Raw genomic sequence first — 20,376 nt, forward strand, 5'->3', positions numbered from 1 at the left:
GATAACCTGGTTAAGACTTAAAATCTTCAGTTCCCATTTAAGTAGTCTATCTCTAATCTTAATTTCAAATGTGCAGTGGATCTTGTCACTGTAAAATATATTGCTAACAAAATGTTAAACAGAAGTCCTGTGTGCAATGATAACTTTGAAGTATCTTCATCCCAGGTAGTTCAGATTTCATATGAATGTAGGTTTTCATAAAACAGATTTCACTAAGTTTTTTTTATAAGTTGGAAATTTCAGTAAAGAGAGAAGAAGCTTCAGCATTTGAGCTAGTACTTACCTTTCCTGTTCAAAATTAAAAGCTTGAAGTTATATCCATTTCGTTGTGTATGCTTATATTTTTTCCTTATCATAAAATTAGTAGCTCTTAACTAATAGAAGGAGGATTATATGTGCTAAATGTTACTGTCATAACACATTTGTAATTTAATAGAATATTTTCTGTTTTCAGATCTTAACCATAAAACTATGATAAATAAGACTTTTCACGATGAGCCTCTAGTGATGGAGTAAGTATTGACTACCTTTTTAGTTAGTGTTTTGTGATACTGACTAATAGCAACTGGATAAGTGTGTTTTAACACTAAAATTTAAAACGTGCTCCTCTCAAGAAGAGGATGGTTTGTGGTTTGTTGAGTGACCTAACTAAAGATAACAAAACATAGTTTTATAAAGATGGCTGATATGTATTTTATCACTCTGGCCACAGCAACTAAATAAACTTTGAAATTTTTTAATTTCAGTGCTCAGTATTCTATGGGGAAAAAAGTGTGTGTATGTATGTGTGTGTATATATATATATTTATACCTTATTTGCAATGTCAAATAAGATGTATTTAGTTGGTTATGCTGCTGAGACCTCATCATCTTCCAGTAGCGATGAAATTCAAAGCTTGTTCACAAAACTCCTGTTCGTGTAAGTGTACAGATATACAAGAACTATGTGTGTATCTGGGAATTGGAGAATCCTTGTTTTGGAGAGTGGAACAGTAAGAGAGTTGAGAGAGAAGTTTTTGATCAGTTCTGACTTCTTAAATTTGAATGAGCCTTTAATGAAAAGAACTAGAAATATTTTCTCTTGTTAGGTAACACGAAGTGACTCATACAACTAGGAAATCAAATGCATGGCATAGCTCAAAATACTTAGTAGTCTTTGCATTACTACTAGCAGCTCAGAGAAGAGCCTACACAGCTGAAAACTATTAACTGCCTGTTGGGAAAATGCTAAGTACAGGATCGTTAAAGAATGGTCAGTTTTGACTCCTGGAATGAGTTAAGGTAATACTGAAACTTTTTTTCACTTTCAGCTTTAATGGTGATTTGATTCCTGATATCTTTGGTGTTACAAGTGATTCAGATAAGCCACAGATACTGATAGGCGGGTAAGCTAAGTGTTTATTAGCATGAATTTCAGTAACTTGTTTGTCCTCTTCTATTTAGAGACTTAAGACTGGAGCTCTGTGAACTCGTGTCTTCTTTCCACATGTGTATGTCAATGTTCTATTACAGCACCTAGTTGTGTTAAGCTATTTATTAAGAAAAATATTTGGTATGCTTCGTGGGTTTCTAAAGAAGATTTTTGCAAAAGGCAGAATGCTGAGTAACAATACAAGACTGTGCCAGTGATGTTCTCCGTGTTGCATTTTCTGCTTTAACAAGTAGCTAAGGCCACTTTGCATCACTTAAGAGTTGTCAGGAGTTCTGTGTGATGGGATTGCAGTGAAGGGGACTAAGTTTATGGGATTTCTAGCATGGGACTAGCTATAGCAAATGCTAGGATAAAAATGTTTAATGGAAACTCTCAATGGCTGGTAACGAATATGAACAGGATTATTTTTAACTTTCAAGAATGCTCTAAAATTTAGCAGTTCTACTGTTAATGTCTAAAATTAAACAATAACACTTAATGAATTATTGGGGAGAAAAAAATCCAGAACTAGGCTTGTTTATTCTTACAGGGTTGGGCCCTCAAAGATTTAATTCTAGCTTGGTACTTTGCAGCTTTTAAGTGGAACTGGATAATGTCTTCTTGAATGCTGTTTGTAATGCTAACTTAGAAACTTGCAGCTCCTTATGTTTCATAAGAAATGCAGGTATTGATGTAGCTACTGATTTAGGTCCCCATACAATCAGTACTGCTTTGTTCTAAATAAAAGTGCATGTTAGGAATTCTTTGCATTCCCATGTGGTTTTCTGGAGCTATTGTTTTAAGAGGTCTGTTATCCCAGGAGAAATCAATCAGATGATTGCTCTGTCTCTATGGCAACTATACATCAGCTTTCTATAGTGCATTTCCATGGCCCTTAAGAAATGTTTCTCTGTTTTGTTTTTTCCCTCCATCATTAAGTATTTGACAAGTGTATTTAACAAGTCTATACCTGCTGCTGATTGCTGGTTATTGTTATTTCCTCAGAGGTGATTTGGAGGTAACATAGGGCAAATAACATTTAAATGTGTAGTGAAAACTAGATACTCTTCTTTGCAATATGGTTTTGTTCATTAATCCTAAATTGAATTTCATTGCATTTCTTTAAATTGATGGTTTGTGGAACAGAACTTTCACTTCTCTGAAAATAACAGTAGATATTGAAAAATTTGAGCTTTGGAAGAAAGGAAAATGGGCGTCAGATGTGTTTCGGTTTTTCTTGAGGTCTTTTGAGTAGTGTGTTAATACAAAGAAGCTGACTGAGGTCAAAATAAAACTGAGCTATACATAATATAAACAATGTCTTACATGGGGAAAAGGTTTTATTTCATTTACTCAGAAAAATGTTTTTCTACTTTAAATTTAAAAATATTTTAATTTAAAGTAGAGCTGCATAACTTCCTTGTCTTAGCTTTAAGAATGAGTACATCAAAAGAACTAGAAAATACTTCATCTTTTCTGCGAGAGGGCAGAGGATGGTTTTTGTTTGATTGTTAATGTAACCTAACTGAAGCCCCTCCTCTGTGAATCATCTCTTACAAAACATTTCAAGCAGCTACTTACTGCTCATTGAGTATACTGTATGCTAAGTTATAATGTTCATTAAATGGTAGAAGAATGCAACTTATGTTTTGTGGTGTTGTTTTGTTTTTAAGGTATATAATCATGTTTTACAGTCTATTAGCACTGATAAAATTGCTTTTTCTTCTTGCCCGGTAGGAACTTATCACGGTATGCTGCGCTGGACACCCACAGTAGAATGTATATACCACACTCGCATGCATTTATAGACTTAAATAATGACTTCACAGCTGGTAAGTCTTAAAAGTGTTAAATATTTTTCTAAAATTATTATCACTTTAATTTGTTAAATTATTCGGTTATAATTTCATATTTATTGTGTATATTATACACAATTTATTTATCACAATGTTACATATTGTATCTACACTTTAAATAAAGTTTTTTAAATTAAAAATGCAAGAATGAATAATAAATTTTTCTGGTTTATAATTTAATGGAAAAATAATGCTTGTTCTGAATAATTGTTTGGCATCAAAGCATCTTCCCTATTAAGAGTTTGCAAATCTGCCAGGTGCTTTGCTGCATTTCCTTCATTTTCATTCTGAAAGTACTTCATTCGGAGATGTTTTTTCAGCACTGGACTTGACTCGCAATTTGTTTCTTAAAGATATCAATGTGATTTCATTCCATTTTGTTATAGTTTATTCCCACACTGAGAAAACTGCATGGGAGACTTCTTATTCTATTACAGTATGAACAATCCTATAGGCTATTTATAATTCAGTATTCACAAGACATACTGAAGGCAGGTTTTGTTGTGGTACATAATAAACTGTATTCTTACTTTGTTGATGGTGATTTTGTTTTGTTTAATGTTTGTTTAGGTCAAATGTGTAATGCATCTTAGCCTTCAATTACCAGAGGTCTATTTATCACTTACGTGGTTCATATCTCAAAGCATATTCAAATATTTGCTAAACTTCATTTACTTTCTTAGAACACTAAATGGATTTTGAAATGCTTTCTTTTTTCAAGATGTGCTTTATACATCAATTCATTTATGGTAGTTTGGGAAGGAGAGATTATTATTTTTTTTTTCCCTTTTTTAGTATTATGGGAATGAAAGAGTCCATAAACTTAATTAATATGCTTTTCATTTTCAGGGATTAAGTTAATTACTTTAGTGCACAGTCAAACTGTAATGCTCATTTCTGGCACACTGCTGCATGAAGCTGTCAAGTGAAAATTCCAACTGGAAAATTAAGTATATGGTTGCTTATTATAATCAGTATCATGTCAATAACCAGTGCTAAGGCACTTAGCTCTACACATTCTTTGAAATTTTGTTTGGGCAGAGAAGAGGTCCATTCTGGTTAGTTTGGTTTTTTTGTTTTTAAGTTGAATATATGGACATGTAAGGTAGGTAAAAGTAGGAACTCCTGAGTTATTCCTGTGGATCAATCACTATTAAAAGAATTTTGGCAAGTGTACTCAGAGCTATGTGACAGCCAAGTTAGCCTAAAAACTGTCCAGAAAGTTCCAGTTAGTGCTGGCGATACATGGGAAATTTATCCATTCAGAACAAATAGATGGCAATATCTGTGTGGGGAGTACTAGGAGCTTTTATTTTCATATTTGGGGATGTGAATAGAAGCTTCTGAGAAACCTCCCCACTGAAAGACACAGATATTTTTGTTCCTTCTAGCAGCACAGATAGATATCCTTGGGCTGGAATCTATGGGCCAAACCAGCCTGTAAATCATTGACAGTTATGTTAGAGCTATCTAAGAAAAAGTTTAAGCAAAATAATTCATTCCGAGAAGAAAAATGGAAAAAATACTACAATTAAATTGTTTTCTTTTATGTAACTGTTAGTAATGTGGGAAGCTGCTTTTGCTAAGCCTATGAAAACTAGATCAACAGTCAGCAATGCATATGTTGCAGGAAAATAACACTTTATCAGTGATATTTGATATTTCATGGCTGACATGTTATTCCAGGACTGGCTGATGCCAAAATGAAAAGCCACCTGGTCCTGACTGTACATTTATGGCAGTTGGCTCTCATCTGCTCTAGTAACTGTATGAGGGAGAGTTATTAAGCTGATGCAGGTTATCATGGAGCTTCAGGGCTGCCAGAGCTAGTGTAAGCACAGAGAGAAGATAGACTTCTCTCTTTAGTAGCAGCAGATGAATGCAGTTTGCCTGTAGTCAAGCATTAAATTGCACCTTGAGACTCATAGTGACTCTTGGGAAAAAAAATAAAATATATATATATATATATATTTCATGTTCTCACAGCATCTTCTTTAATTTGCACTTGGCTGTAGAGAGTTTGGCAAATGACTCATGGAAGTAGTAATAAAAGTAGTCAGCTGTGGTGTGGTTTTCTTTACTTTTTGTTTTGCTTTTAGTTAAAAAAAAACCAAAAAAAACAAAAAAAAAAACCACACGTAACTGCATACCTGGTACTGGTAATACTGGGATTCTAAATGCTCTCTGCCAAACAGCACCAAAATAATGGGCTCATCCTGCTGAAGTTTACACACGACTACCCTGTGTCCCTGCACAGACTGGGTAGACTTCACAGGATGGTTCAATGTTTCTTCTATTTGTTTAGCTCTGTCAGAGTAGCTGGGGCAGCACAGCCTTACAACACCAGGAAAGGGAGGGTACCATTCTTGCTATATTATTTTTCAGTGTAATCTGTTATTTATTGGTTGATTGAGTTAGAGCTAGTGAAAATGAGAGAGTTCTTGTGACAATATTAATATGCACTCACTGCCATTCTTGATCTGGAACAAAATTTGAAGGTTTTGGTTCATGTTAAAATCCTATTAATTACAAGGGAGGAACTGACAAGGGTGCAGAAGTTTAGTCTGCATGCTGAAGTCCAAAAGACTTAATACTATTACAGCATTCAGTACTGCTCTGGTGCTTTTTGACTGAAAAAATCAAGTCTTCATGTGACAGTGCCACTGTTTGTGATTATGAAGATAAAAAGCCCTTAGAATGCCCAGTGTTCACTTTTTTTCTCTATTAAGACATTTTTCTAATGTTCTGAAATGTTTTCGGGGCTCTTTGTTTTGTACAGCAGATGGAACCAATTCAGTGGTTTTTATTCTAGACTATTTTTGGTAACTCCATTATTATAAACAGCTTATGAGATTTAAAGTGTGCTTGACATTCAAAAAAAATAATAATAATAAAATCAAAAATCCTCTCTGAGCTGAGAATCTTTTCTGCTAGTTTATTGTCTAATCCATTTTCAACCTGCCAGGGTATAAACACTCAAAACAGATTTTTATTGGCACGTTTCTCCTGCTCTGGGTGAGATGAAGTCAAATTATTCTGATTTTATTATATGAGAACATGTTCATAAAGATGTTTTTAATCCCTAACAATGCTTCATGAAAGGCTAACTGTGTAAGGATTTTACAAATCCAGAAATCCACTAACCAGAACAAAGATAATACTAATCTTTCTTGGTGAGATTTAAACTATGTTGTTTCAGATAGTAATGCTGCTGCTGTTTTTCAATTAAACCATCATCATGTCTATTTTTATTATTTTTAATTCGTTAAGTAAATTCAAAGTTAGGTTTGTAATATTAAATAATATGTGTAAAAATATGAAGTGTAATTTTTTTTCTAAAGGGTCTATTTGCGCTTTGTGGATAAGGATTAAAAAAAATACGAAAATTTTAAGCATGCTCTTCATGTGTATGAAATGTGTGCTTCTCTGGGGAAGAGTGTCTGGTTCACAGAATGGCTGCATTTGGACAGGGTGCCTGGAGATTGTCTAATTCAACCTGCCCAAAGTGGGATTAGAACAGGTTGTTTAGGGTTGTGTCTAGTTGTCTTTTGAGTGTCTCCAAGGACAGAAGCTCTGCAACCTCCCTGGGCCATGTTTTCCATTTTTTTACTACTTTGACAGCAGGAAAAGCATTACATTTAAGTGGAATTTCTTGTGTTCCAGTTTGTGCCTATCCTCTTTCATTCTGCTGCTGGGTGCCAACCAGAGAAGAATCTGCCTTTGCCAGACCTTGTCTCTACGTATGCACATATACGTTATCAAAAAGCAGTTTAATTTTAAATATTATATCTCAGTGTTTTCTAAGCAGTACAAGAAGTTGTGCAGTATATAGTATAGTATATGCTCATTTTTATCTCATAGTTACACTTCATAATGCCTCAGCCTTAATAAAGTCACACATTTCACTAGTGTGGTGTGCCCTACTGAAGTGACACAAAAGGAATGTACGGCCATTGAGAAATGTTCTGCCTGTTTAAAAACAAAGAACAGTGAAATTAACACTGAACCTGAAATAAAAATAGTGCAAGTTCTGCTATCTGCTAGGTTTATCATTATATGCGTTTCAGTGATATAGCTGAATCTCTACTCAGCGGTTCTTTAAAGAGCTGCATGTATTTTACTGAAAAGATAAAATATAACTGGGTAAAAAACACAAAATTAAGTGAGTATCTACATACAAAGTTTGATCATTTCTCAACAGTAAAAGTGTATTTTAAAATGAGATGATGTTTTTCATTTTGGAATTTGAAATTTGAGGTCTTTATGACTTCAGTGTGGAGGAAATGATAAGAATATGTAATTGCAGTGTTTTATAGACAATTGAGACACTGGCTATATTTTAAAACGTTGTATTCATTCATTCACTGTTTTGGTTTTTTTTTTCCTTCACACCTGAAATGTACAGGTTTATTCCAGAACCCATTTTCTTATTTGTGAAGGATCTGAACTTTCAGCCCAGACGTTTGAGGTCAGAATTGCATCTTACATCAATGTCATATTTTACACATACTCTGAAATAGACTGAAAGGTGAGAAAAATGTGGTGACCCTTGTTAGAATGGGGTTACTAGGTGTCTAGTAATATGTAATCACAGTTATTAGCCAGTTTAAGACCATTATCTTTAAGTTAATAACAAAAGGCAAGTCTGGGCAGATGAAGGTGTTTTTTATAGAGCAGAACTGTCTAAATGAGCACTTTGAAAGGACACTCCATGGGTAAGAAACCTGTCCTAAAAATGTTGTATCATCAGACTGGAAGATATACATCACATAACGTAAGTATTTGAGCAGGATTTAACTCTCGCATCTTCCAGTAAGGTTAAAAGTACCTTCCTTTTGTATTAATCCATTCAGTTTAAAGTGAGTAGTAACTTAGTATCTCTCAGAAATGTGTATCAGACATGTTAGCCAAGAGATGGAGACAGTACTGGTTCATTGAGTAAATGGTGTTCCCAGCATGGTCATCACACTGAAAACTTAATAGCTGAAATATGTGGACTCAGAAATGGAACAAAGTGCTACAGCTGAAAACTGAGGCCAAGACAAGTGGAAAGCACATGATAAAGGCCACCCAGTACTGCTGTATAGCTGGGTACTGATTACCAGACTTCTATTTCAAGCTCCATAGCAGAAAGATTTATTTGGTTTTGCTGTAGTTGCTTTGTATCAGTCAGCAATTCCAGATAAATAACTTGAACCAAACAAAGGCTTCCCAATGAACCTGTATTTACAGTAACTGTTAAGTTTACAAGTCTTCTATTAAGAAATAGGGCGTATCTCAAAAAGATTAAAAGTTCAAATCTGTGAGGACAAACTGCCTTGGACTCACAGTCATGCTGCAGCTTTATCTTGGGGACAGATGTATCATTGAGTGCTATGGAAGATATCTATTGCACTAAATATGTTGTGCCTTATTTGGTTCTGTGATTTGAAAGTTTGGAAATACTGCTTTTGCAGCCTGTCTTGTGTTTAACACCAGCACATGGTGTGCATAATTGCAGATATTTCTGGAACTGTTTACAGACAGTGAGGGAAAAATCATATATTTGATTTTGGGAAGAGTAAAGTGGGAACAGTCATTAGTCAGAAACAGCTTGGTATAAGCTAATTGCCGGTCTCTTTACTGGTTTCTGATGGTTAATTTTCTTATGTTGTTTTGCTTTAGGAATCTAGAAACCTAATGTCCCAGAACATTTACGATGTGTTTTCACTTTGATTCCTAATGATTTTAAACACATATATGTAGGCAGCTTTCTTCTTGAAAACCATTAATTCAGTTCTCAAGTCATTTTTCTGTTGTAAAGTTAAACCTTGATTCTGAAGACACTGCGGTCCCTGATGACACATTCAGTTAGAATTTTTTTTTTGTGAGTTGTGTCTTGATAGAAGGTAGTAACCCTTCTGCAATATATTATTAAAGCTTATTTTATGCAGTAGGTCTGTGCTTATTCTCTATCAAAACAACCAGGCTTATTATGATTGTAAACAAATTATCTAGCCTTTAAAGCTTAGCTCCAGTGGCATTTTAAAAATCTGCAGTGTATGTTTATGTGTATATGCACAAACGAGTGTACACTGCCTCTGTCTGAAATCTATGAATGTTTTGTGGGTTTTACGTTTATTTTTGAAAATATTTTTACTATTTGAAAATCAGTTATCTCCTTGGATTTCCTGTGTGATGTGACCTTCTGTTACCTGTTATTTCTCTTGGTATTGAACACTGTGCAGGAACATGGACAGTGCTTGCTACCTCTTTTAAGACAAAACCAGAGTTGGTTAAATTATTAGCTACGTATTCTTTTTATGCTTCTGGGATTGGTCTGTCTTTGCCTTTACTACTTTAATTATATTAATGAGGTAAGCTATAAATAATAAAAGAATAAGGAAGGAGCTCCATAGAAAAGTAACGGCTATTTTATCTTGTTTTGCCTGATCTTTCTAAAAGATTCCCACCACCTTTATTATCTGTTTAGTAGTTATAATATTAAATTTGCTGTAATGAATTATCTTTTTCAATTTTATAATTATATGCTGATGTATTGATACATTAATATGTTTTTTTTTTTTAATGGGAATCAGTAACGTCATAGAGGTGAGAAGTAAACTGGTTCTGCCCAATCAGCATTTGGTTGATGAAGCATTGAACACAAAAATAGATTCAGAAAATACTTTTAGCACTGGAATAGTTATCTTATATTTCTTGAAACAATATCATTAGCTTCATAATGAAAATAAACACAATTTTCTGTCTGAGAACTTGCATCTGAAGTAAAAAAACCCAGAGGAATAGTCCCTCATGGTCTGCACATTCAGATGCAATATTTGCTCAGCATACAATTACTTTCAAACTTTTCCATTTAAATTATCCTTTTGAATTAATGCATTTACTTGTGGGGTTGTTTTTTTTTTTTTTCTGTAATCATTTTTATTAAGGAAAAGGTATTTCAATGCTTAATCTTTTTGTTTATAATTATCTGTTTTACTGAGGAGTTCTGGGAAACAGTTATTAAACAAAAAATTGAAGAGCAGAAACAATGCAGAATCTCCTTATTATAACTACGTTTCTTAAGGGTGTGCAGACAAAAAAAACAAAGTGCTTTTGCTTAGATTTTTCAGAGGATAAAGTGAGTGAGAAGAGCGATTCCCATAATTACTATTTCACATGTTTAACACCAAAAATCGATGGCAAGTAAATTGGAAATTGATTAGCATTGGTGCTTGCATTGGTATCGGTGTTGTAAAAACTAAATTAGTACAGCTGTGAAGTAGATGTACTTGATGTGTGATACTAATGCCAACATGACCAAACAAATCTGAGAACCAAACTAGAGAGTTGTTCTACTTCCATGAAAACTTATGAACTGAGGCACAAAACTGATGAAGAACTAAGGTTTGTTTGCCATTTCCTTGTAATAAAGAAATAAGACCGTGTGTGAAGTTTTTGTATAAAATTAGGGTTTTGCGTATGAAAAATATCTGTAGGTATTAAAATAAATTGTATGTTTTTTTCTCTTTTAAATATGCTTCTCATCTTTTTTTCCCCATATAGGTGGGTTGATGTCTAGTGAAAACGGGTGGGAAAGCTGTGTTTTATGTAGGCCTTAGACCTTGGGGCATTTAGTGATTTTAATACAGTTGTCACTTCAACCATCTTGTCAGTGCTTGAATTTGAAGCACAGACTTTTAGTTCAGCACATTGTTTATGTTTACCAATTTGTACAATCCGACATAACCACAAATAACTTGCAGTTGAATGTTGTGCATGTTAGAAATATACATAAACCTGCATGTTCTTCAACAGAAGTGAAAAAATCTTTTTAGGCACATTTGGCACGTACGCATTTTTTTCTAACTGGTTAATACCTTATTTTGTAAGGGGGAGACTCAGACTTCGTGCCTTCTGATGGGGTTTAAAAAATACGAGCATTTGCTCGTTATTAAGCTAGAGTTCTGAAGCAAATGTGAAATGAAACTGTAACTTAAGAATGTTGCTTATGCCCTGGCGGTTTCTGAAGATAACTGTAGTTGCTGAAGGTTTTAATGTTGAAATAAAGCCCTCTGACATTAAACAGAAAGGTCAAATCAGTTATTAGTGAAATGAACACTCTACCTATAAATAGTAGTGGTTTTTTTTATAACTCTTAAAAGTGAACAAAAATAACAAGGTTAATTAAAAGTGAACTTGAAGCACATTCTGTATAGTTTGCTTTTTGTTGCAGTTTTCTAGTAGTGGTAATAAGTAAAAGTAATATTGGAGGTAGTTTTGTAATATCTGCTTCAGTAAGACTTCCTGAATTATTCCATTTGGGTGGAAATCTTCTAAGCTGTCAGTCTACCTCTGCACTGAACTTGTTCTAACCTTCAGTTATGCTTACTTGGACCCTCTTACAAACTGAAGCTGGTTTAGTATTTGGTAACTTAGAGCAAATTTCCCCAGAATGACCTAGTACTTGTTTTGAGACAGCCTTCCCAAGACATAGTATGGTAGTCTTGCTTTTGCTGTTTTAATTAAAAGCCTACATAAAATTTAGCCAGCTTGAAACATGTTTTGGAAATATCAACTGTTTTTTAAAATTCTGTTTTCCCCCTCCTTACTTGCTATTGCTGAGATATGAAACCTCCATGTGTCCTGAAAACTGTCAGGGATTAATGAAGCTTTTCCTTCTATGCACTTTACAGTCAAAATTCTGAATTATAAAGTGTATTTAACAAAAAAAAAGTAAACATTGTAGGAAGAGTAGAAATGCTTTCCTGTTTGAGGAGTTTAAATCCCAGACTGATCAAAAGTGCTAGTAGTTACATGATGTTCTATTAGATGTACTACGTGAAAATGTTGTCAACCGTGGTTCTAACTCTAGTTATGGGTGCTGGGTATTGAAATTATTTCACTACATGCAGATGTATGTGGTGTGGCCTTGACATCAATACAAAGTAGATCTGAAATCACTAAAGCTGCTGCTGTCTAGTTGTAGAAGTTTTACTTATCTTCCTGGGAAAGTTTTTCATTTGTACCTGGGCCATATTTTGATACAATGCCAAAACTAGCTGATCCCATCAAATAAAGGTGGATGGAACTGCAGTCATTCCTCTGTAATGCACTTGTAGCTTATTGATGCTTACTAAATTGAAGTATAACTGAATTTTCTCACCAATTCACTTGTTAAGGAAAGTGAGGCTGTGACTAGAATGTTAATGGTTGTGTGTAAGAGCCAGTGCCAGATGTCTTCTATATTGTATATTTCCTTAGCTTGGTTTTCAGTCTCCTGGATCTAAAATGACAGGTAGTCTCTTCTGTTCTTCAGCTTACTGGTAGATTGTTGACCTCTGTTTATGAATTTTCTTATTTCGTATGGCTTTTGTTAACAACTTCCTGCTAAATCAAAAGTAACTATACATACCTAAATGCAAACTCGTTTCTCTTTGCGTTTAAGGGGAACACTTCCTCTCTGATGATAATGCCTTTTTTTCTTCTAGCCATTCAGTTACACTGTAGGCATTAAATTTTGTGAGACCTCCCTGAATCTAATGTGAGTGTCACCCACCATCCCAGCTATCAAGGACTTGTCTTTCTTATGTCCTGAAATAAAAACAGCAGTAAGAACTCCTCCTGCAGACCTAGTGTAGTGGTCTGTCCAATGATCCCTGTGTTCTTTGGCAGTAGAAGAGTGGCCATACTGATTTTTATGTATTTATGCTGTAGTCCATTTTCACTGTGTATGTCCAGAATCTACAACTGTCATAGTGTTGTCAAAGATAAATCCATGTCTGTTGTGCTTAGTGTCCACTTATGTACCTATAATCTATTGAAAGTATCAAGAATAACATTTTTGTATTCTGTAAATAATACAGTAAACAATGAGCTCAAGTTTATTTCATCTTATAACCTTGGGTTGCAAATATCTGATATTGCACTGCTGTTAGGTTTGTTTGCAGTTGAACAGAGTGGCCCAGCACTCCATGCTTTCTGTTTTTTCAGCTTATAGATATGTTTGCAAATAGTTTTGTTTTCAGCTAAATAGCTACCACAGCTTCCTCCCAAAGGCAGTGTGGCAGCGTGTCTTTAAACAAGTGACATTTCCCTAGCATTTGTAATATGATATACATTCCTTCTAGGAAGGAGGTGTTCAATTTTCTTGACTTTGCTGGAAGCAAAACAAAATTGTTGCAGTTTTCAAGATGATTAGTGTATTAAAATACAAAAAAAAGTATAGAAATGAACTGTGTATGTTGTCATGCTGTTCAAGTACTAAACATGCTTATCCTAACACATTTGTTTGTTCCACATTTTCTCCTGCAGCCCTCATATATTAAAGAAAGTAGTAATGATAGATCATGGAAAGCAACAGTGACAGTTGTAAAATATACCTGCTATGGACAGTCCTCCTTTGGGAAGGAGGTACTTGCAGATTATTTGCTATGACAATATGGGAAAAGATATTTATAAATACCACACTTATTAAAGATAGAAATGATAAGTATTAGTTCTTGTTCCTAAGCACCAAACGTATGTGTGATAAAGTCAGGATCTTAGAATAAGGTCTGAAGTAACCTTTGGAATTTTTGTGGTCTAAAATAATGCATCTGGTTCTAGAACTACAGGTGATGTTGCTGTAGAGATGTCAGTTTGCCTTATGGGAAATCTCAGTTTGTTGCTTTAACTTTGGAGCAGTGTGGCACCAGCTCATCTGCTATTTATGGAAGATGATCTGCAATCCTTATCTGCCTTCGTGTTTTTACCAGCACAGTGTAAAATGGCAGCAGGCTTGGAGCTGCTTTGTTGCCTTGATTCCCCCAGCTGTATATAGTGTTAGGAGCCTCGAGTTAGCAGAAAGGAGGGGCAGAGGAATACATCAAAGAGGAAAAAAGGGCAAAAATAATTTAGTTGCTTTCTAGAGAAGCTGTTCTCAGGGTTTCTCTTTAGAGGCAGGAGGAAAGTTTGGTGTGAAATGGACATGTTGCTGAATTTAATCATAGTAGCAGGTGATATTCAGTACCTAGTTTGTATGGTGGCTGAAGGCTTTAAATCTGTGAACACCTCTATTATCTTAGCCTAGTAAACACTTTAGACATCTTGAATTACTGTCTTTGTATTAGCTCATTGTAGTTTGACTTAGATTTAGTGTCGTGATTTATTCCTCCTACACTGCAGATAACATAATGCGTTTCTTTTGTTTATTACCGTGTGATATAACAGCCACTGTGACTTCTCCCCAGTTTCCCCCACATTGTTTGTTGTTTATCTGAAAGCAACTTTTGATTCTGATCCTCACACCTAAGATTTTATGTGCCCGTCCTTCCTTGTCTTTCTGTACTGTTTCCATTTCCTATGCAGTTGCATTTTTGAGTATTTTTATATACTTACAATGAAATCAGATTAAGGAGCACCAGAGAGATGAACATAATCTACTTCTGACTGAGAACTGAAGGGAAAAATTGGTTCTTTGAATGCATAAGTAAAATCTACTTCTAACTATTTTTTTTCATATCTTTACAAAGTAGATGCATGTGTGTAATACCTGTGCATACTCTAATACGAGTCATTTGCTAATACTTGAGTGAGCTCATAGTGGCTGTTGCTGCAGATCAGGATGCATGTGCAGTTTATTTGGCTCTCCTTTTTGACCAGTCACTGTGGAGTGCCTTCACTTTCTGTCACCTGGTTTAGATCTATCTGGGCTAAACAACAAGGAATGTATTTTCAAACATGGCCGTTGTGCTCTCTGAGGAGCAGTAACTGGTACATTTATTTTGTGAAGCTCAAATGAAAATGAGATGTTTTTACTTATGTGTAGTTTAATTCATACTAATGTTTATGTAACTTCCCATAAATATGTCAAGAACATTCATTTCTCTTTATCTGTTTCTCTTCTATTCTAAGGATACTGGTGCTACTATATTTGCCCACTGTAGGAAATATTTTTTCTGGCTGGGAAGTCGACGTAGCATGATGCTCTAGCATAGGCTTTTACATTAAGTATGAAACCCCATATAAGTTAAGTGAAACCCCATCACATGTTGAATCAGTTTAAATGTGAGAGGTCAGATCAGTGAGGTGTGAAACTGAGTCAGAGATATTTTGAGAAGCAGGTACAGTGCCCATCAAAATTCCTGCTAATGGTTGGGCAACCAATTCTCTTTTTAATCAAATAATGTTAATTTGCTGTATATTTAAATACAACATGGAAAGAGCTTGTTGTGCTATAACATGTTTATGGTGTAGCTCATAATGAATTACAAATTACAGTATAGGTTACAGCATAGACACACTACTGCTACACAGAATACTTATTTGAAACTTAAAAACACTGTAAAAAGTTGTATAAACTCCAATTTTTCCATGTTTTGCTCTGTTGGTCCCCCATCAATCCAAAGTCCCCTGTATGTATTGTTTGAGTATTTTTATGGTTTAGATCCATGTATATGAATAGTGTTGCACAAATGTCCTTCTACATGGACAGTTAAAAATTCAAAGCTTATAAATGCTCTCTGTCTTCAGACTGTTTTCATGACTTCTGACTCTCTCTTAAAGAAATGCTTAAGCAGCAATGAAATGCATTCCAATGCCGCACGTATCATGATAAGTCTTTTTATGTGAGTGCTTTAAAGGAAATTACCATTTCACATATTCAGGAGAATAAAATTAAACAGTGCAACTTCCACAGTGCATGGTGGGGTAGAGGGAACCTGTAAGCAAAACCTTATTTTATTTCATGTGGTGTTTTGGTGGTTGTAGGTTTATTTATTTGTTATTATGGTGGTGTTGTTTTGTTTGGGGTTTTTGTTTGTTTGTTTTCCCCTGGAAGTCAATACCTCCTGTTGTGCCATCTGAACTTCCTTGTACAGTGACCTGCCTGCTTATTCAGTAAATACCTCAGGGTATGGCATTATCTTTTATATTTTTTTAAACTCATTTTTTTCTACTCAGAATAACCACTGTCTCCCAGCTTCGATGGTGTTATTCTCAACTGAAAGGAAAAGAAGGACAGTGGAACAGAAAACAAATGCTTAAACCTGAAAGGATGGTTTTAAAATCATGAATATGCTACACTGCATCCTTTTTTCTCTTTTGACATCTTTAATACACCTGTTTGTTTCCCTTTTCTTCAATGAGTTCCACTTTAAGCAGACACGATCAGATAAATCCTCTGAAGCACCCTTTCACTCTGTTTTGATATTGAAGAGAATTTAAGTATATGAGAAGCCTGAAATGTTTCATTTTTTCTTCTCCTGTCAACAGTGTATATATTGCTTAATACATCCAAAATAAAAGGTTTTCCTTTTAGCTTTGACTTACTAAAAATGTAATGATGTATACTACTTTGTTTGAAGCCTTTGTCTATCTTTACTCTTAAGAAATGCCCTTCAGTTAATGTGAAATACTTCATTTCTCTTGTTTTTATTCCCAGATTTGTTCCTTACTACCTCAAATCCTGACATTCGGTTTGAGACATGGATAAATAAGGTAAGAAACTCAACCGTGTTGCTGAAATGCAGAAACATCAAACAGAAAACCATAAAAGTCTGTCTGATGATCCTGGTTTGAGGAGCAGGTCACTCAAAAAGATCGTTTACTCAGCTTAAGTTTCTCAGTGGGTTTTTTCAACGGGACTATAAAGGCACTTCAGACACTCAGCAGGACCCTTGGTGTGTCATCAACTGCTGTAGGAACTTAGTGACACTTAACACAATGGTTTCTGAAGAAATGGCTGATCAGATTTTTTTTGTTCTTGTTGTCACACAGATGTAATCACATTCAGCAAGCTTGCTTAGAACCATGACTTAAGATCTTGGGTAACAATTTTGTGGGACAGAAGTTCAAAATCTTACTTGTAACCATTAAAATATGTACACAGGTTACAGCTGAAAAAATTGCAAGTCCTAACCGGGTATTACAAAGGTAATTAAATGTTGGGCAGAAACAGGTCAAATAATTATTTTTATGAACTCCGTTGTTAGTGACAGCTAATAATGTTAATTGATTTGAAACTGAATGCATCCCTTATGCTAAATGTGTTCAAAAAGACTATTGCTAAGAATATCAGCATCTATGCATTTAAAATTTTTTTGCTGTTATTACAGAAAATGTTTAATGTGCTTCTTATTAGCTAAGAAATGGGTCTTTTGAGGCTATGTGTACCTGAAAATGTATCCGTTGTATCACAGTGAGTCAGTGTAGAACTGGGAATGTGGTATCATCATATGTCAACATGGCCATCTTCAACCCTCTGCTGAAGTGGAAATATAAGAAACTCATCTGCCAGATATTCTCCAAATACTAATTTTTTTTTTGCCAAAAGCGATGAAAGCTGAACTTAGAAACATTTTTAAAGCAATGGATCATTTTTATATCTTCAAATTTTTAAAACCCAATGCCTCTATTTTACACAAGCTTAAAAAAGAACAGGTTTTAGCTTTGAAGAATTAAATCCTTGAGGAATTTAACCCTTGACCACAATGAATCCCACACTTGGGGGGATTTGTATATTGATATATACATGACATAATTTGCATCTACAAGGGCTGCCAACTTACGCCTGCAGTTGGATAATTTTTGAGATATTACGTATAGACAATGTACCATTTTCTTCTAAAATGATCAACATCCCCTTATTAATATCACTTATAAAATTATCTGCTATTTTAAAACAGATACATAGAGCACAGTAAGAGATGTTGTATCAGGGTGCTTGCTGTTGAAGCTTTGTTTTCATTCATGTGCCTCTTTGAACCTTGACAATAAATATTGCTCAAGAGTGTTCTCTCAAGTTTTTTCTTTTATCTGAGCTTTTATATATTACATGTCAAGTAGAAGATGTATAGTTAAACATCCAGGTTCTAACTGTCTAAAGCTGCATTTGCAGCATTCATAATTGCTGTGTGTGTGGTTGGTCTGTGTCAATTTATGAGCTGACTGCATTGATGAGAAAAGTGAGCCTTGAATTGTCTGTCTTAATGAAAAATAGTAATTAAAAAGTCACATTTAAAATGGGTTTAAGTCACAGTTTTGATCTAATTTTATAATAATCAAAACTTGAGCATTTTTTTTAATTGCCTTCTGATGAAATATGGAATAATTTTTTGCAGGCCAAGGTTTTAGTGAAGAGTTAAAACAAGACCTAAACCAGACCTGCTATGATATCAAATTATTTCCTAATTAGAAGGAAAATCAGAAGTCCTAATAGTTTTGTGTGTGTGCTTTTAAATATTATGTATCCATAAAATTACATCACTACATAAATAACAGTATTCTTAAATTGTTGCTAGAAACCCTAAAAACACAGAAAAATATGTGGGCATTTATATTGAAGCAATGATATTATTGGATTTCTCCAGGATTCCATGAAGAAATGAAAAAAAAAAACCCAACAACAACTAAACTCCTATTTCAAACAGTGCATTTTTTTTCTGTAGCTGTTTATCATCTATGTAATCTATTCTTTGTTTGTACGTATTTTTTTTGGTTCAAAAGTCAAGCTTTATCACTCGATCTGCAATTCACTTCCTCCTTCATCTTTGGTAGGATGGGAACTTCTCTAAAGCTGACAAAAGTCAAGCAAAGCCCAGTGGTGCAGTTGTTGTTGGACAGTCAGTATTTGCAGATTTTGGTGAGTGTTACTTTTTAAAGTTACTCATATGGCAAGTGCTTCTTTTTCACAATTTAGTTAGCTATTTGACATTGCAGAATGAACAAAGCTGTTTAAAATATGTTTAACTCTAAAGTTCTTTTCTGCTTGGTTGGCTTGTTTGTTTTAAGATTTTAAATCATTGATGTCAGATATTTTATGTGATTTTGTGGTTTTATTGTGTTTTTGTTTATTTGTTTTACCTGAACCAAGAATCAGCCAATTACAGCTTTCTCAATGTGTGCGCTGTGTTGCAAACCACAGGGAATGTTTGTTTTGTGATTCAAAAAAATTGTGATTTTGTGTATGCTCTAAACTTGAGAAACACACAAAAATAAATGCAGAGGGACAGTGAGTCTGGCAAAGAGATCAGAGAGGTGGGTAATAATCAGTATCACCTATGGAAGGAGGTGCTGACTGTTTTGGACCTTGTTATTCTGGGATATCTCAATTTCAGCTGTGAGAACACCCACTATAGATCTTGCAGAGTGTTTTCCTCAGCATCTCATTACCATCTTTATCTTCACAGATGAATTCACATCACACAAATCTGTCCAGCATGAAAGGGGCAACTTCTTTTGTTGTTTTTTTTGTGTTTTTTTTGTCCACCATCTCTTCGAAGGTGGAACATATTTGGGTAGATCTCTTGCTATGCAGGTTTTCATGAGGTTTTTAGAAATGCTGTTCATAAGATATCAGTGCATTTCTTCGCTGATATGAGCTGACGTTCTCAAGATTGTTAGAGGAGATGTGCCTTACTTTGGCTAAAAGATGAGGCTTAGGATATTCATGTCACTTGTATGCTTTGTTTGTTCTTTCTAGACCTTTTTATGGCTGAGTGCAGGTGTGTCTTTCAGTCACTTATAATTAGTGCACAAAAATCAAGGGTAGAGAAATCTGATGCAAGGACTCTTGCATTTATGGAGAGCTTAAAGGATAACTGAAATACAGAAGATGTTCCAAACTGGCAATGTATACACAGATACTGAAGAACGAATGTTCTTTGTGCTCTGTGTTGAAAGATGACTGTGTCACACTGTGTCATCTGTTCAGCTGCAGAAACTGAGATTGTTATGGGAAAAGTAAAGCAGATATCTGTCTTCTTTGTTTTGAGAAATAGAGGTCTTGTTAATTGAAACTTCATAGGAAAAATGTGGCTTTTAAGTCAGCTTTATGCAGTCTTTGAGAGAAAAGGATGGAAGGAAGTTTTGGGGGATTTAGTGAGGTTTCTGAGGGACTTTTTTGTTAAATGCTTTGTGGACTTTCAGGTTAGGGTTGGTTGTAAGAGGTTTTAGACTGCCCAGATGGCTGCAGAGAATAATTTGTTAAAGAGGTTTGAATCGCTGTATGTAGAAGATAAGGAAAAATTATCAGCCGTAGTTATGTCTGAAGGAACAAACTTGACATAAGCTTAATATGGATTGCGAATGGCTGTATCCGAGCTGGAAACATTTTGATGAATGAAAGTAGATACAGAGAGATTTGTG

At 34.7% G+C, this 20,376-nt stretch overlaps 1 protein-coding gene across 4 annotated transcripts in view; it reads left to right on the forward strand.

Moving 5' to 3' along the window:
* The window catches only part of ITFG1 (integrin alpha FG-GAP repeat containing 1), a 60,692-nt gene that overhangs the window by 4,357 nt on the left and 35,959 nt on the right, over nucleotides 1-20,376 (forward strand). For 3 of the 4 annotated variants that reach the window (XR_001557701.3, XM_085551045.1, XM_015873924.3), the window contains exons 4-8: nucleotides 455-512; nucleotides 1,311-1,385; nucleotides 3,149-3,243; nucleotides 16,673-16,728; nucleotides 18,787-18,871. Coding sequence is in view for 2 of the 4 variants with exons in the window: in XM_015873924.3 (XP_015729410.2) it covers nucleotides 455-512; nucleotides 1,311-1,385; nucleotides 3,149-3,243; nucleotides 16,673-16,728; nucleotides 18,787-18,871 (369 nt within the window). In the remaining 2 variants the exon portion in view is untranslated. Of the gene's footprint in view, nucleotides 1-454; nucleotides 513-1,088; nucleotides 1,282-1,310; nucleotides 1,386-3,148; nucleotides 3,244-16,672; nucleotides 16,729-18,786; nucleotides 18,872-20,376 lie in introns of those variants that run through there. The other variant, XM_085551044.1, reaches the window with a different exon arrangement.

This window comes from Coturnix japonica, chromosome 6 (genome assembly GCF_054131305.1).
Source record: "Coturnix japonica strain WE chromosome 6, WE-NBRP24, whole genome shotgun sequence".
In the NCBI taxonomy this organism is placed as follows: domain Eukaryota; kingdom Metazoa; phylum Chordata; class Aves; order Galliformes; family Phasianidae; genus Coturnix; species Coturnix japonica.